We start from the raw sequence: 18751 nt of genomic DNA, 5'->3' as shown, positions 1-18751 counted from the left end.
CATTTACAATGACATGGATGGAACTGGAGATGATTATGCTGCCAGAAATAAGTCAGTTATAGAAAGACAAGTATATATGGTTTCACTCATGTGGAATATAAGGAATAGTGCAGAGGATCATAGGGGAAAGGAACGAAAACTGAATGGGAAGTAATAGAGAGTGAGAAAACCATGAGAGACAATTAACTATAGGAAATAAACAGAGGGTTGTTAGAGGGGAATTTTGTGGGAGGATAGGGTAACTGGATGATGGGCATTAAAGGGGCATGTGATGTGATGACCACTGGTTGTTATACACCACTGATGAACTATTGAACTCTACTTCTGAAGCTAATGATGTTCTATATGTTGGCTAATTGAATTAAAATAAATAAAATAAAACTCTTTGCAGTGTAGGGATAGAAGGAATATACCTCAACATCATAAAAGCCATATATGAAGGACCCACAGTGAATATCATTTTCAATGGGGAAAAACTGAGAACTTTTCCCCTAAGGTCAGGAACATGTCAGGGATGTCCACTTTCACCACTGTTGTTCAACATACTACTAGAAATCCTAGCCTCAGCAGTCAAACAACAAAAAGAAATAAAATACATCCAAATCATCAAGGAAGAAGTCGAAAACTTCCACTCTTCACAGATGACATGATACTCTATGTAGAAAACCCAAAAGACTCCACCCAAAAATTCCTGGAACATATCGAGGGGGGGCAGCCAGAGAGAAAAAAAAGAAACCATGAGGGACTTTTTTCCCTTTATTTATACTTTAGTTATCATACAGTGCAATATTGATTTCTGGGGTACTATTCAGTGATTCATCACTTACATACAACACTCAGTGCTCATCACAAGTACCCTCTTTAATACTCATCACCCATCTAGCCCATCCTCCACCCATCTCCCTCCATCAACCATCAGTTTGATCTCTATCTTTGAGAATCTCTTATGGTTTGCTTCTCTTTCCCTTTCCCCCCCCACCCCTGTGTTAATGTGTTTTCTTTCTGAAATTCCACACATGAATGAGATCATATGGTATTTCTTTTTCTCTGACTGACTTATTTTACTTAGCATAATGCACTCTAACTCATCCATGTCATTGTAAATGGCAAGATTTCATTCTTTTTGATGGTTGAGTAATATCCCATTGTACGTATACACTACTTCTTCTGTATCCATTCATATCAGTCAAGAGACTTTTGGGCTCAATCCACAGTTTGGTTATTGTTGATAATGATGCTATAAAAATCAGGGTGCATGTATCCCTTCAAATCAGTTTTTTTGTATCCTTTGTGTAAATACCTAGTAATGTAATTGCTGGGTTGTAGGGTAGTTCTATTTTTAACTTTTCAAGGATCTCCATACTCTTGTCGAAACTAGCTGCACCAGTTTCCATTCCCACCAACAGTGTGAGAGGGTTAACTTTTCTCCACATCTTTGCCAACACTTGTTGTTTCCTGTATTTAATTTTAGCCATTCTGCAGGTGAGAGGTGGAATTTCATCATTGTTTTGACTTGTATTTCCCTGATGATAGTAATGTTGAGCATCTTTTTATGTTCTTGTTAGCCATCTGGATAATTTCTTTAGAGAAATGTCTGTTCATTTCTTTTGCCCATTTCTTAACTGGATTATTTGTTTTTGGGTATCAAGCTCATAAGTTCTTTATAGATTTTGTATACTACCCTTTATCAGATACATCCTTTGAAAATATTTTCTCCCATTCCATAGGCTGCTTTTTAGTTTTGTTGTTTCCACACTGTGCAGAGCTTTTTCTTATGTTCAGTTAGTCAACATATAGTACATCATTAATTTTTGATGTAGGGTTCAATGATTCATTCATTGAGTAAAACACCCAGTGTTTATTACAACACATATGCAGAAGCTCTTTATTTTGATGATGTCCCTAGAGTTAATTTTGCTTTTGTTTCCCTTGTCTGAAATGACATGTTTAGTAAGAAGCTGCTACAGCTGAGGTCAAAGAGGTTGCTGGCTTTGTTATCCTTTAGGATTTTGATGGATTCCCATCTCACATTTAGGTCTTTCATCCATTTTGAATTTATTTTTGTGTATTGTGTAAGAAAGTGGTCCAGTTTCATTCTTCTGCATGTGGCTATCCAATTTTTCCAGCACCATTTGTTGAAGAGACTGTCTTTTTCGGAGGATATTCTTTCCTGCTTTATTGAAAATTACTTGATCATACCTAGAATGAATAAGCAACCAATAAAGTGACCAATATACAGAAGCCTTCACTGTCTCAGTTACTTCTTTGAAGATGTACCTTTCTGTATTCACTAATACATGTTGACAAAGCTTTCTGTTTGCAGCATTATTTGTAACTGTGAAAATTTGGAAAGTACAAAGACATAGAATGTTTGTTAAATAAACTGTGCCTTTTTTAAAAAAAAGATTAGTTGGCCATAGAATTGAGGGTCCACTTCTGGGTTCTATATTCTGCTCTGTTGATCTGTGTGTCTTGGTTTTGTGCCAGTACCATACTCTCTTTTTTTTTTATTTAATATAATTTTTTATTTTTTATAAACATATATTTTTATCCCCAGGGGTACAGGTCTGTGAATCACCAGGTTTACACACTTCACAGCACTCACCAAAGCACATACCCTCCCCAATTTCCATAGTACCACCCCCTTCTACCAAACCCCCTCCCCCCAGCAACCCTCAGTTTGTTTTGTGAGATTAAGAGTCACTTATGGTTTGTCTCCCTCCCAATCCCATCTTCTTTCATTTATTCTTCTCCTACCCACTTAAGCCCCCATGTTGCAACACCACTTCCTCATATCAGGGAGATCATATGATAGTTGTCTTTCTCCGCCTGACTTATTTCGCTAAGCATGATACGCTCTAGTTCCATCCATGTTGTCGCAAATGGCAAGATTTCATTTCTTTTGATGGCTGCATAGTATTCCATTGTGTATATATACTCTCTTGATGACTACAGCTTTGTAATATACTTTGAAGTCCAGAATTGTGACGCCCCCAGCTTTGTTTTTCTTTTTCAGGAAAACTTTGATTATTTAAGGTCTTTTGGATTCCGTATAAATTTTAGGATTGTTGGTGAATTGCTGGTGATATTTTGATAGGGATTGCATTGAATATGTAGATTGCTCTGGGTAGCATAGACATTTTAACAGTATTTATTCTTCCAACCTATTGAGCATGGAATGTTTTTCCAATTCTTTGAGTCTTTCTCAGTTTCTTTCTTAAGTTGTTCTATTGTTTTCAGAGTACAGATCTTTCACCTCTTTGGTTAGGTACATCCTAGGTATCTTGTTATTTTTGACACAATTGGAAATGGGATCTATTCCTTGGTTTCTTTTTCTGTGGCTTCATTGTCGATATATAGAAATGTAACAGATTTCTCTACATTTATTTTGTCTCCTGCAGCTTTGCTGAATTCATGAGTTTTACCAATTTTTTATGGAGTTTTTCAGGTTTTCTACATATATTATCATGTCATCTGCAAATAGTGTTTGACCTCTTCTTTGCTGATTTGGATGCCTTTTATTTCTTTGTGTTGTCTGATTGCTAAGGCTAATGCTTTCAATACTATGTTAAATAGTCATGGTGAGAGTGGACATTCTTATCTTGCTCCTGACCATAGGGTAAACCATCTCAGTTCCACACTGAGGATGATATTAGCTGTGGGTCTTTATGATGCTGTACCAACTTTGCTGAGGGCTTTTAAATCAAGAATGGATGTTGTATTTGTGAAATGCTTCTTCTGCTTCTACCATGAGACTCTTAATGATGGAGAACAAACTGAAGGTTGAAGGAGGGAAAGGGTGAGGCATAGGCTAAATGGGTGGGTTATTGAGGAGAATACTTGTTATAATGAGCATTGGATGTTACATGTAAATGATGAATCACTAAATTCTAAATCAAGAATGGATGTTGATTTTAAATCAAGAATGGATGTTGTATTTGTGAAATGCTTCTTCCGCTTCTACCATGAGACTCTTAATGACGGAGAACAAACTGAAGGTTGAAGGAGGGAAAGGGTGAGGCATAGGCTAAATGGGTGGGTTATTGAGGAGAATACTTGTTACAATGAGCATTGGATGTTACATGTAAATGATGAATCACTAAATTCTACTCCTGAAACCAATATTACACCATATGTCAACTAACTAGATTTTAAATAATTAAAAAAATAAATTAAAAGGCATGATTAATCCAGTAAATATAAACAGTATAAAAGAGGAAAATATGATCATCTCAAGACATGCAGAAATGTCATTTAATAAAATTCAACACCCATTCGTGATCACTCCATCAAGCTAGGAATAATAGGAAATTTCTATTTACTTTTGAGTACATTTGAAATTAATGTACATCTAAAAGTAATAAATGCTTAAAACTCATCATACACTCAGAAATAATCCTAATATAAGATGTGCAAAGAGTTTATGCTACAAAACGTACTAAGAAACATAGAAGAATCTCAGGGCACTTGAGTGGCTTAGTCAGTTAAGCGTCTGCCTTTAGCTCAGGTCATGATCCGGGGTTCTGGGATCAAGCCCTGCACTGGGCTCCCTGTTCCGTGGGAAGCTTGTTTCTCCCTCTCCCACTCCCCCTGCTTGTGTTCCCTCTCTCACTGTGTCTCTGTCAAATTAAAAAAAAAAAAATCTTTAAAAAAAGAAAGAAAAATTGAAGAATCTGAATGAAACTATATGCCATATTCACGGATTTGGATGCTCCATGTTGTAAGAATATCTGTTCTCAAATAAGTTTGTGACTTAACTGTTTGGCAAGTAAATTGCAAACATATTGGCCAACGAAAAAACTGACTAGCTTTATAGGACATGAAGTAGAGTGACTATGAAATGTATTGTTCAACTTTGGACACTCTGGAGAGTGAAAGGGGTTTCTACAGATTACACATGGAGGACAGGCATAACTAGACCACAGGGCCATCCATACCAAACTGAAAGGACACTGAGCTCATAGAAATGTCTGAGAGTATTTAGGATGACGCCCAGCTCCATGTCACTTCTGACTCATAAATGAAAGTGTTCTTCTTTCCTTCCCATTGGACTATAAAATCCTTGAGGTGAAGATAGTGTGGCCCAACCTTGATTTATGCACAACTTACCCCGTACTCTACATATCAAGGGTATCAGAGATATAGATTGACTCCATAGGGCAAATAAAGAACAGATATGGATTGCATGGTGCAGGGGAAGCCTGCTAGGACAGCCACAGATGGAGACCCAGTGAAGGACTCGGAGGGTTACAAGGAAGTGTGGAATGTGTCTGTGGTGAGGGGTAGAGAACCAAGAAACTTGCCCTCCCCCATTCCTATGCTCTTGCTGTCCCATAGCCCTCTCCTGGCCAGGTTTGCTCATACTGTCCCCACTGGCCCTCTTTCCAGTTCTGTCCCCAAGGTCCTTGTTTGAGTTTCCTTAATTGTAAGCTGGGGAGCTCCTGTTCAAAGGCTGGAGTTTGTGGGCTCCCCCAGGACTCCACAACTTTACTCCCTTCAATCAGGTTTATTGTTAAGTATTGCATGGACAGTGGAAAGAATTCTGTAACCCAAGCTGAGAGCAGCCCACAGAAGGTGAATGGATATCAGTGCATGGGCACGGAAACATAGATCCTGGCACATACCCCATCTGCCTACTACCATCTGCTGAATTAGGTCCCCTCTCTCCTTCTATTTTTGGCTGAGTAGAAGCTGCTGTTTGTCTAAGATACACTGTTAGAGCTAGAGAGCTCAGTTTGGTTACAAAGTGGTGGGAGTGGTCGTGCTAATGAAGGAGACCAGAGCTGAGGTACTAGAGCTGTGTCACCTCTGACACAGTAAGTGCAAACTCAGGATGATAATGATTTTGAAGCTAAAAAGTCCTCCACAGGATATCTGCTGAGTGTTTTTTCCTCCAGGAAACCCACTCAAGGGTGAGTAAGGACCTTTTCTCTCTAACCTGCTTCTCTCTTCCTTGCACTTCCTATTACTGTTTGTAGGTCATTTCTTCTTCCTCCTATTGTCAGCCTCCATCAAGGGTGTTTTCCTTCCTTTTGCGGGGGGGCAGGGGCAGAGGTTGAACATACTCTTTCTAGTGTTGTTTCTCCTGAGTCTTTCTTCTGGTCCTCTTCCTTTGATCTATTTCTCCCTGTTTCTTTTCTAAATGTCTCATTTATTCTTCCTTTCTTCTTCCACTTTCTGTGGATGGCGGGGTCAGTGATTTGTTCCTGGGTGGAAGAATGATCTAAAACAGAAAGACAAAGGATGAGTAGAAAGAGGTGCAAGTGAATGGGAGGAAGGAGAGGGCTGAAAGGACACATGGAGTCAACTTGTCTCCAAAATAATGTTGTAGAGACAAGGGAAATTCTTTCATGGTGTTTCTAGGGAGACAATGAAGCCATTAACTAAACAGAGAGAGATAAATTTAGAGAACAGGAAATTAGCATGTGGGATGAAGTAGTTTCTTGAGTTGTTTGCACTTTACAATAACCATTCAACAATATTTACTAAGGACATAATATATGTTAGGCAAGTTTCTAGGAGCCAGGTATCCTGCCATGAACAAAAGTGGCATCAGGAATATAGGTTTCATTAGTAAAGTAGAAGACATGTCCATATAAATTAAATGTGGTATGCCTGGTGGGGTTAAGTGCTCTGAGAAATACAAGCCAAGAAGGAACAGGGAGGGAAGGATTTGAACTCCAGCTAGGCATTGGGTAAGTCCTGGCTGAGAATGTGAGGAGGATGTGAGGGAACAATGTGGAGCATATCTGGGAAGAGCATATCCATGAAGATGCAGAAGCAAATGTCAAGGCCCCTGAGGCTGGTGTCTGCCTATTATATGGGAGGAACTCAAAGGTAGCTGGTGGATGAGTGAACTAGAGGAGTCAAGGGAATTCCAGAGACAGCAGAAGGAAAGGAGGTCTTGGTGGTGATGGAAGGCTGCCCCAAAAAGTCTGGATTTAGTCTTGAAGCATTTTGGCTTTTACCTTTCAGAGATGAGTTCACTCCAGTGCTATGGGGCAAATAGACTAACAGGGAAGCAAGGGTGGAATGGGGAGGCAAGTCCAGTTAGGGGCCATTGTTATCATCCAGGAAAGCAGTAACAGTGGTGTGGTAAGGTGGAACCTCGCAGGAGTGAAAAGTGGTGAGTGAATACATTTGGAGGAAAAGCCAGCAGGAATTTCTGATGGTTGGGATGTGAGAGGGAAGGAGAGGATTCAAGATGAATGTGTTGTGCCCTGAGCTACTGGGGAGACCTGGACTTAATTAATCTGAGAAGAAGGTTAGAACAGGTGTTTCTCTGCTGGAGACCAAGAGCATTTTGGTTACTTCAGGTAGGATAAGACCATTGGACATCCATGTCAAAATGCTAAATATGTGTTGTGTATAAGAATCAAAGTTCATTCAAGCCATTCAGGGTATGAAGAGAAATGTCTAGTGACCAATATAGTATGTTAGTACTAGTTACATTTTCAGAACTCTTTCCTAGAAAGCTCCACATAAACTCTCTCATTGAAGCTCACAGGAAAGCAGTGATGGAGAATGTGTGATTATACTCCTGCAACAGAAGGTCTAAATGCTGGAGAAGGTCAACAATTAGTGGTGATACAGCTGTGTCTTGGACTCAGGGCTCCAGAGGTCCTTTAGAGTTTTCTGTTATCATTGCTCTTTATACAAAGAAAAGGCTTTTTCTAGGGAGAGATGCTTGTACTACAAATGTGATGTAATCATTTCTGATGAGACAGAGAAGTGTGAAAACTGTCAGAGATGATGAAGAGAGAGGTATATCTCACTGAAAATGTATTCAGCTGAATGCCTCTACACACAGAGAGTAGTGCTGGACATCCTCAGAATATGAGGAAGTTCGGTTATAAAGTCGGAGGGACTTGTTTTGTTCTGTTGGTTGGGTAATCCTGGCTCCAATATGACCAAGATAGTATTTAAAGGCAGAAATTTACTCCTATAGAACACACACACATATACACGACAACAGGGAATTGTTGGTGTAAAGGATACAATCTTTAGACATGAGTCGGGCCATGTTCCCCTCTGTAGGGACAAGCTCATACAACCAAAATCCCTAGTTATAGAACTGGGCAGGCCCATCCCAGCATAGGAAATCACCTTGGATCTTTACACAGACAGAGTGTTCTGTAGGGTCTTTGCATTTCCTTTTTGCAGGGGGGTAAAGTAGAGAAGAATACACCCCTTACAAATGTATTCTAGATACTGCTCTCATCCATTTGTAGGGAACATCTTTGTCATTTGTAAACACCCGAAGATCTTCACTGTTCCTCACAGGAAAGTATCCAGCCATGAATTTGTAGTACAATTCAGGTCAAGAACAACAGCTTCTGCAATGAAAGAATCCAGGCTTTCTACTTTCAGAACTTGGAGGTTGCAGCTGCATATTACTTCATCTGGTTATTTTATTAAGTCAACGCACACATATATAAGAACATGGGAGGCTTTGCAGAGAAGTTCTCAATGACACTTGGTAAAGGTCTGAAGGGAGGGTGAGCCATGAAGATAGCTGGAGGAGGAATACTCCATGAAAAGGGAAGTCAAATGTCCTAAGGTAAGAGTGTGTCTTGCTTGATGCAGGAAATAATAAAGAGGTTCTGGTAGCAAAAGCAATCTGAGTAAGGGGACAGGGTCAGAGCCCATGGGGGTAGGTTACATAGGACTTGGGGGCCTTGCAAGGGTTTGGCCTAGATCTGTGTTGGGAGCCAATGGCCTATCTTGAGCCCAAGAGTAACACTATCTGACTTGCATTTCATATGGTTTAACTCCCCAGCTGCTGAGTAGAGAAGCAAGGAAAACCACTCAGGAGGCTGCTGTGAACCCAAGGAGCACATTCTCAGGCCAAACAAATGAGATGTAGAAAACCAGAGGGGGATTACTTGGGACGCCCTTCAATGGCAGAAGCAGGTTTGAGCTGAGATACAGCATTTGACAAGAGGAGTTTGGAGGAAGATATGCTAGGTGACTGGAACAGTGTGAGAAAAACTAAAAGAGGCAAACAGAAGTCATATTTGGCAATCTGCAAGTGTCTGTTGAGGTGGAATTCAGTATTTATTTAGAAGGATTTGGGGATGAAAAGCTGGAGAGGGAGAGCAGGGCCATACCTGGACTTCAATTAGGTTAAAGGTGAAGCTCTGCTCTCAGTCTTGAGTAGTGACATGGCCTACAGAGGGGTGCTCAGGGAGGTTCCTACAATTTGCAATGCACCAGGAGGTCTTTGGGTCATGCCCATTGCATGAATGCTGGCAAAACAAAGATGCTCCAAATACAGTGGTGACAAGGGATGAAAATAGAGTTCCAGTTGTAAGAAGCAAGAGCCTCCACTAAGGGCAAATCAACAGGACTGTGAGAGTGTTGGATGTGATGCACATAGGGTATTCAGCATGGATCATTTTGAGCTTGAATCATTGGGAAACTAAAACATCATATTAAAGATATAAGATGACAATAGTAGACATTACTTTTCTAACAAACGCAGGTGAACATTAATGCTTCGTTATTTTTTTCGGATGTGAACAAGAAATGCAATTGTATCAATTCTGCAGAGAATTGGAAGTTTGAGGCAGTGGCTCAGGCTTGACTCAGTCTTGGGAGGGGTGTCTGAGATCCAAAAATTTTGGTGTCATTTAGAGACAGAGAGGCAGATGGATTCTCTTTCTCCTCCTCCTCAGCCTTATGGTAATCCTTCCCAAGTCTTTCCTTGATTTCAAAAGTCGGAAATGTGATTGTAATTTTCATCTAGCTTCAGGAATGCCATTTAAACTAATCAATTTGTAAGACAGGAACTTATCATGAGAGATCAAATATTCATTTGTGATATGAGTTGTATCTTACAAGAAACCACAACTGCACTAAAGGATCTCCAAGAGTTAAGAGTCTAGGCCATAAATCAGAAGGCTGCGCAGTGAGCCAAGAATTAAATAAAGGAAATTGAAATTTCCTAACTGAGAATTTCTCCAAGATAAGGTAGCTTGACCCTTTAAGACTATTTTTTGCCCAGAAACAGCCTGGTAACAGTGAGTTTGCAGAACTTGGGTTCCAAAGCTCCCTTCTCAAGTATTGGTCCTGTGTTTACCAGCCATGTAACCTTTGGCACCCCAGCCAACCCTTCAGAACCTTTTTCCTCATCTGTAGAAGAGGGTCTATTTAATAATATCACTGTATCTTCATTGCAGGTTCCTACAATGAGATCAAATAAAAAATGGATAAAAGTACTGTGGAATGCAAGAGTTTGATTTATTTTTTACTGATTGTAGATTGTTTGTCACTAGAACCAGGCAGAGAGCCCTATCATTTCTCAGCAGATGAGAGACAGACTCACAAACTCAACATGTTTGATTCATTGTTTCTAGGCAACTTGCAAATCACCATCTTTTATTTCCAGTATCTTTCATATATGACAAGATCACTTTTTAAAATAATTATAGTTCAGTTTAATTATATCAATAATCAAGATTTGAGATAGAACATGGAAAGATATGGTAGACAGCCTCCAAGATGGTCTCATTTGTCCCCTTTCCCAGTATCCATGCCCTTGTGCCCTCTTTCCAGTGAGTATGGGCTGGATTTGGTGATTCATTCCTAAAGAATAGAATTCAGCTGAACTCATGGGATATCACTTCCAATACTACATTTTAAGACTCTGATTTCTATCTAGGGTGCTTTTGCTCTCACTATCTCCAGGATCACTTCACCAGGGAGAAGTCAGTTGCCATGCTATGAGGCAGCCCAGGGAAGAGGGAGCAGGCCTACCTATAGTCACATGAGTGATCTTGCTAGTGGAATCTCCTCCAGCCCAGCCTTGAGAGGACTGCAGCTTTTTTTGACAGCTTCATGGTAACCTTCTGAGGGACCTTATGCCAGAGACACCTAGCTAAGCTTCACCTACATTTCTGGCCCACGGAAACTGTAAGATAATAAAAAATTGCCATTTTATTTTAAATGCTAACTTTTGGAGCTATCTGTTACACAGTTAATAGCTAATTACATGAGCAAATCAACAGCTAATGCAAATTTAAGGGCAAAGACCACACTGTTGTGCCACTTGCAGAACCATGGAAATACCTGGTACTGCAGCCCTGAATGGATAAAAGGACAGGTGAAATTAGGAGGAGGCTGATAAGAGAGAGAAAAAGGAGAAGCCTAAAAACTGGAAATACCTTTCAGAGTGAAGACAAGTTTCAATAGGGTGAGAGAGTGAGGACAACAATCAAAGAAAAAGTTGTGTCAGAATAGTATGATGTTTTCCATTTAATTGTTTATAATCATTTATTCTTTTATTTTCCTTGGGTTCAGATTCTGTGACTATCCTCAAGGGAGTTTTAATATGCATGACTTTTTAAATATGCATGACTTTTATTGCCTAATTTGGCTTTTGTTCATGTAAAATCAGGTCATGTCACCTTATTATATTCCTTTTGTAAGATATTTATAAGAATTGATGACCAAACATCCTGAGAAACCCCTTTTAATTGACATGATCCAATAACTTAATTCAAACTTTTATGAGGCAGTGAGTAAATGGTTCAGAGAGTCATGTGCAAGAAAGTGGTTAGAAATATTTTATAAGGCTCTTTGAGGGGCACCTGGGTGGCTCAGTGGGTTAAGGCTCTTTGATGTCTACTAAAAGTAATTTAGTAAGTAGATATTAACTGTTTACCAGTCAGCTTTTACTGAAGCCTAATCCTGGGATTATTTTTGAAGTTTCAGCACAATTGAAGACTTCACTGTTCTTAATAAGTTTGGGCACCAAACTGTTGCTTTTCCACATTGGTCCTGTGAATTTCCTGTCACCCCCAATATAATTGACAATAATGCCATCTAATTATAACTATTCCCTCTCATGTGAGGCACTGAAGATACTTCTTTTATCGATACTATAAATATATCAGAACGGCTAGTATGAAAACACTCTTAGAACATAAAGAAACATGGGTTAAAGAGCGACTCATGATTCAAACACATCCTTTTCCATTACACATATTAATGGTCTGATGGGCTGAGAAGGTATAGCTCTGTTTAAGATAGTTTACCGAATCTGTGTGATATCATAAAAGACTCAATATCATATAATAAAGCCAAAACTTTGCTTGCATAAAGGTCCTATATGATAATCTCTTCCAGGTAAGGATATACACAAATAGATAATTGGTCCATTCTATAAGCTAGGATGACTCCTATTGCTGTTAGATGGGAATATAAAGGAGTATCTCTTCCATGTCCCAAAGTTGATATTGTTGAGGTCTCAAAGTTGATATTGTTGAGTTACAAACAAAACAACTGGCTGAAGATGTAGAATGCAGAGGTAATAAAGAAATGTCAGTCGATCCATTATTTTTTGTTCACAGTCACAGGTAACCAGAAACATCAACTAAGCCATGGAGATACAGTCGAATCAATCATCCACAGATGACTTCATCCTCTTGGGCATTTTTTCTCACAGTCCAACTGACCTTGTCCTCTTCTCTCTAGTTATGGTGGTCTTCACAGTGGCCCTCTGTGGGAATGTTCTCCTCCTCTTCCTCATCTACATAGATCCTCGACTTCATACACCCATGTACTTCTTCCTCAGTCAGCTCTCCCTCATGGACCTCATGTTGGTCTGTACCAATGTGCCAAAGATGGTAGTCAACTTCCTATCTGGCAGGAAGTCCATCTCTTTTGTGGGTTGTGGCATACAAATTGGCCTCTTTGTCTGTCTTGTGGGGTCTGAAGGGCTCTTGCTGGGACTCATGGCTTATGACCGCTATGTGGCCATTAGCCACCCACTTCACTATCCTGTCCTCATGAATCAGAGGGTCTGCCTCCAGATTGTTGGGAGCTCCTGGGCCTTCGGGATAATAGATGGTGTGATCCAGATGGTGGTAGTAATGACCTTCCCCTACTGTGGCTGGAGGGAAGTGAACCACTTCTTTTGTGAGATGCTATCCTTGTTGAAACTGGCCTGTATAGACACATCCATTTTTGAGAACGTTATATATGCTTGCTGTGTCTTCATGCTGTTTCTTCCCTTCTCCATCATCGTTGCCTCCTATGCTCGTATCCTGAGGGCTGTGCTCCGCATGCACTCTGCTCAGGCTGGCAAAAAGGCCCTGGCCACCTGTTCTTCCCATCTGACAGCTGTCTCCCTCTTCTACGGGGCAGCCATGTTCATCTACCTGAGGCCTCGGCACTACCGGGCTCCCAGCCATGACAAGGTGGTCTCTATCTTCTACACAGTCCTTACGCCTATGCTCAACCCCTTCATTTATAGCTTGAGAAACCGGGAGGTGATGGGGGCCCTGAGAAAGGGGTTGGACCATTGCAGGATTGGCAGTCAGCACTGAAGGACCAGGACATCTTGTGCCTGGCAATGCCATCCCCTGATTCTGTGACTTTGAGTAAATAATCTCTGTGTGAGGCTCTGTTTCCTCACTGTTAATGATGATCATAATACCTGCAGGCTTTTTTTAAATCCTAAACCCTCTCTGTGTGTAGTGAAAAAACAGCTTTTTTTTAAAGATTTTATTTATTTATTTGACAGACAGAGACCACAAGTAGGCAGAGAGAGGAGGAAGCAGGCTCCCCGCTGAGCAGAGAGCCTGATGCGGAGCTTGATGCCAGGACCCTGAGATCAGGACCCGAGCCTAAGGCAGAGGCTCTAACCCACTGAGCCACCCAGGTGCCCCCAAAACAGCTTTTTTATTTTTACCCAATATTTAGTGAGCTAATTCATTTGTAAAATGCATTACATTGGAATGTAGGACTTTGTAAACCCAAGCACATGCAGAAGTAAGGCATTGGGATTATTGTCCCTTATTGTTTATTTTTTTTGTCCCTTATTGTTTAAATCTAGAATTATTTCTAATATCAGAGAATGCCCTGAGTTTGACTTCCTTACTCTTATTGCGATTCTCTACCATTGAGTCAGAACTTACTATGTGCCGGAAACATACAATATTCCATATGTGTATGTATAGATATCATTTCTCTGATTTTTTAAAGGTCTCACACTAGTTTCTTAGATGAAACTGGATGAAATCATCATACAGATGATGAAAAATAAGCTTATAAAATTCTCTTTAGAGAGTGCTCACCTTTCATGCTCTGTAAGTAGGAACTTTTTTTTTTAAATATATAAGTGGGGTTTTTTTGACCTTTTAAGTTTTTATTTTTAACTCCAGTTAGTTAATATATAGTGTTATATTCATTTCAGGTGAGTATAGTAACTCAACACTTCCATGTATCATCCGTGCTCATCATAAGTGCACTCTTTAATCCCCATCACCTATGTCACCTATCCACCCAGTAACCATCGGTTTGTTCTCCATAGTTAAGAGTCTGTTGCTTGCTTTGTCTTTCTCTTTTTTTCCCTTTGCCTTTTGGTTTCTTATATGATCCATATATGAGTGAAATCATATAGCATTTGTCATTCTCTGACTTATTTCACTTAGCATCATACTCCCTTTCTCTATCCATGTTCTTTGCAAATGCAAGCTGTCATTCTTTTTGTGGCTAAATAGTATTTCATTTACACATACCACATCTTTATCCATTCATATATCTATGGATACTTGGGCTGCTTCCATAACTTGGCTGTTATAGAAAATGCTGCTATACATATTAGAGTGTGTGCATCCCCTTGAATTAGTGTTTTTTAATTCTTTGGGTAAATAGTATTGTGATTGCTGGATCATAGGTTACTTCTGTTTTTAACTTTTTTAAAGATTTTATCCATTTATCTGAGAGATAGAGACAGTGAGAGAGAACATGAGCGGGGAACAGAGCAAGAGGGAGAAGCAGAGTCCCTGCTGAGCAGGGAGCCTGTTGCAGTGCTCAACCTCAGGACCCTGGGATCATGACCTGAGCTGAAGGCAGACACTTAACCAACTGAGCCACCCAGGTGTCCTTATTTTTAAATTTTCAAGGAACCTCTATACTGATTTCCAGAGTAGCTACACTAGTTTGCATTCCCATCGACAGTGTACAAATGTTGCTTTTTCTCCACATCTTCATCAATACCTGTTGTTCCTGTGCTGTTGATTTTAGCCATTCTGACAGGTGCAAGGTGACATCCCATTGTAGTTTTGATTTGTATGTCTCTAGTGGTAAGTGGTGATGAATGTCTTTTCATGTGTTTGTTGTCTATCTTCATGTCTTCTTTGGAGAAATGTCTGTTCATGTTTCCTACCCATTTTTTAATTGGGTTTTTTGTGTGACCAGGAAATTTATACAGACTTCTTGAAGTCTTATATTCTTTAAAGAATAAAGTGCAAAGTCTTTAGGATTCTTGAGAGAAAAGGTAAACCTTTATTGTCTAGAATATAAGAAATACACAGGGAAGTGCTGTAAATATAATCCTCCAACAAAATTAGCCACTTTTTATTATTTCAGTTTCTGTAAGAGGAAAAAATTCACCATACTATTTTCCCTTGGGAAATTATATTTGGAACATAAACGGCAGAATTCAATATGTATTTGAAGACACAGTTTTAAATATCTGCAGTTATTGGTGTTATTTGTATCCATCCATCTAAACTCTGTACCAGCTACAATAAAACTTTTTCTGGAAGAAAATATTCTTTGTTGCATTCAGAAAAAAGAAAGGACAGAATTGTGTTCTGGAAGTTGGACTAAACCACAGGAAATTATTTGCTTAGTTTTCAGCTTGGAAAGAATGGAGGGCAGTGGCACTAATAATCACTATAATTCTTGGGACCTACCATGGGGAGATGACTTTAGATTGTCTCTGCACTTTAATCTCATTACAAACATTTTGTGGTGAACATCATTATGTGCCTTTTACAGACAAGGACACTGGGGCTCAGACCACTTAAGTCCCTTACCTTACCCTCACTCCCCAGTTCTCTCCACCCGCCCTGAGAAACAGTTTGTTTGTTGGAACAACTGAGATGAGCAGAGAACTTTGCAGGAGTCTCCCTTCGCTTGGAATTTAATTGCCAGAGACTGGGGACAGAAATGTAACAGAGAAGGAGTCTCCAAGGATTTGTGAAAATATAAGTAAATTTCCTTAGTCACAGCAGAGGGGGAGAACAGTAGGTGCAGTGAGGAGTGTCAGGGAATAAAACCTCTCAGGTGGGCCCTGGACCTGGCTCAGTGAGGGTTTCTTTCCACAGGTGAGGTTCTGTTTTCTCATTAATCACGAGACCACCCTCCCCCCATGGTCCAGCCCACTCCCTGTGCTCCCCTTATGAATGAGGGATAAACGTTCTCTCTGCACTATAATTTCTATTTCTGAAAGACTTTTTCTAACCCCTGGCATGAAGTGCTCTCTTCAAGGTTTTCCTGTGTTTCTTTATTGAGACCAAACAGGTATCCCATTTTAACCAATCTTAGCATTTCTTCAAAACCTTTCACAGCCTTTGTGGAAGGCATTGGGTATTTCCTGCCCGTGGATGAGGAGTGCCCCAGATACCTCAGACAATACCCTTTTTCACAGGATATGAGGAGAGTCTGGAGTTTTCATGACATTAGTCTTTCTTTCTCCTGAAAATTTCTCCTCTTTACCTTTCCTAGGTCCTTCCTGCTTCCATTTCAGCCCCATTTCCTTTAAGGAAATGGAGGTGCACTGGTTTCCCTGCACTGAGAGAGACCTTGTTGCAGACCCAACTGACTAATCAGAACAGCCATCCCTTGGTGATGAAGTCTGCTCTCCAAGGACTCTAGATTGAAACCTGTCCTCCTGACTCCCTAGCCCGTCCTGGTGTTATTGATTAGAACGTTTACATTAAAGGTCTTCCTTTCTGAATAATTCCACTTACCATCTCTGTCATCATATGCTTTAGCATTTTTGTTCTTTTTTTAAATAATTTTTTATTTTTTATAAACATATATTTTTATCCCCAGGGGTACAGGTCTGTGAATCACCAGGTTTACACACTTCACAGCACTCACCAAAGCACATATCCTCCCGAATGTCCATAATCCCAAGTGGTGAAGCATTTTTGTTCTTAATTAATGGTTTAAGACTTTTAAATGGAGGGAAGGATTGAATCATATTTTTTTATGGGGCTGTCAAAGTTTCCTTTTTTCAGTTAAAAACACACTTATCATTCAGTATCAAATACACATGTGTCACAGATTTTATTCACCTTATTAATTAATGGATATCTCAGACAGTAAAAGTAGTTCCAGGAGCAAAGTAACTGCAAGGCCATCAGAAAATTTATTTTTAAAAATTAAAGAATGATTTCTGGGAAGATGGTGGAGTAAAATGACCTAAGTTTTACTTATCCCATGTGTACAACTAGATAAAATTCAGATCAGTTTAAATAACCCAGAAAATGACCCAGAGACTGGGAGAATTAGCTCCATAACTAATTTAAAGAAGAGGCCACATCAAAGAGGGTAGGGGGTAGAGACATGGGGAGCTAAATGGATCTACAAGATCATCCATGAGAGGGAGGGACCTGTGGGTGTGCAGAAGGGAGAGAAAGAGACTATTACACCAGGGAACCCATAGAGGAAATACATTTGACCAGAGGGAACCAGAGGGAAAAAATTTTTTGAGTTATTACAACCAGTGATTTTAAAAATCAATTCGCTCAGCTCTGAGAAAGTCAGGAGGCTGAAAGGAAACTAAATCCTACCCTTAAAGAAAAAGCACAATGAATACCTCATAGAAATAGAGCATAGAAACAGCAGTTTGGAAAACACTTGGGACACATGGAGGGATAGTTGTTTATGCATCTCAGACAATATTCTGGAGGGACAAAAATGGTTGGAAGACTCCTCTAAGTACAAAGGAGTTGGCAGGCGTTGTTTTCATCCCCGCTCACCCAGCACAAACACATGGGAACCAGCACAGTGCCAACTCTCACTAACATTCTAACTTGTTAACACTGCCACATCCCCTGCCTGTGCTTTGGCTGATATACCTGATCCAGCCAGGCCTGTCTCACTCCTGGTGCTGCAAACCCCCCCCAGAGGACCAGCACACAAACCTTGAAAAACACAGATGTTTTACCCCCTCCAATGAACTCTTGGCAGTGTTCTAGTAGCCTGACAGATGCTAACACCACTCCAAAGAGATTCCTGTCCCAGGGAGAGGAAAAGATATCCACATACAGCAGTTGGACAGAGGTCCCAGCAATGGCCCCACCCACAAAGGAAAGCTTCTCAGGAGACAATAGGCAGAAAGCCCCTTGCAGTTTGGTGTAACTGTATCTCACAAACACCTAGTCTGACCCAGTTCAAGCCCAAGACAGCCCCAGACTGGCCAAATAATATCACAGGGACCACACAGCCCACAAGAAGTAAAGAGCCACTGCAGATGACTGGGCTATAGGAAAAAGTGACTCAGCCACAACAACAGGGTACATGCAACACACATAGGACATACCCATGAAATGCCAGGTTCAAGTGAACAAGGGACGTTGCACCGCAGGGCACAAGACTTCATCCTCACAAAGCCAGTACTTCCAAAAGCAGAAGTAACCGACTTTCCTAACCCACAGAAACAGACACAGAGATTTAAGCAAAATGAAGAGCTAGAGGAATATGTCCCAGATAAAAGAACAGCACAAGAGGGGAGGAGTCAAGATGGCGGAGAAGTAGCAGGCTGAGACTACTTCAGCTAGCCGGAGATCAGCTAGATAGCTTATCTAAAGATTGCAAACACCTGAAAATCCATCGGAAGATTGAAGAGAAGAAGAACAGCAATTCTGAAAACAGAAAAACAACCACTTTCTGAAAGTTTTTCTAATATATATATATTTTCTTTTTTACATTTTTCTTAGATGTTTTC

At 40.2% G+C, this 18751-nt stretch overlaps 1 protein-coding gene across 1 annotated transcript; it reads left to right on the top strand.

Moving 5' to 3' along the window:
• The first annotated feature begins 12383 nt into the window (after positions 1 to 12383).
• LOC131831441 (olfactory receptor 2V2) lies at positions 12384 to 13331 on the top strand. Its single transcript, XM_059173496.1, has one exon. The coding sequence runs from the start codon at positions 12384 to 12386 to the stop codon at positions 13329 to 13331; it is 948 nt and encodes a 315-aa protein (XP_059029479.1).
• Positions 13332 to 18751: the final 5420 nt, after the last annotated feature.

The sequence above is a fragment of the Mustela lutreola genome, chromosome 5 (assembly GCF_030435805.1).
Source record: "Mustela lutreola isolate mMusLut2 chromosome 5, mMusLut2.pri, whole genome shotgun sequence".
Classification (NCBI taxonomy): Eukaryota; Metazoa; Chordata; class Mammalia; order Carnivora; family Mustelidae; genus Mustela; species Mustela lutreola.
Note: the sequence above shows the minus strand (reverse complement) of the source record. Positions and strands in the feature narration are given on the sequence as shown.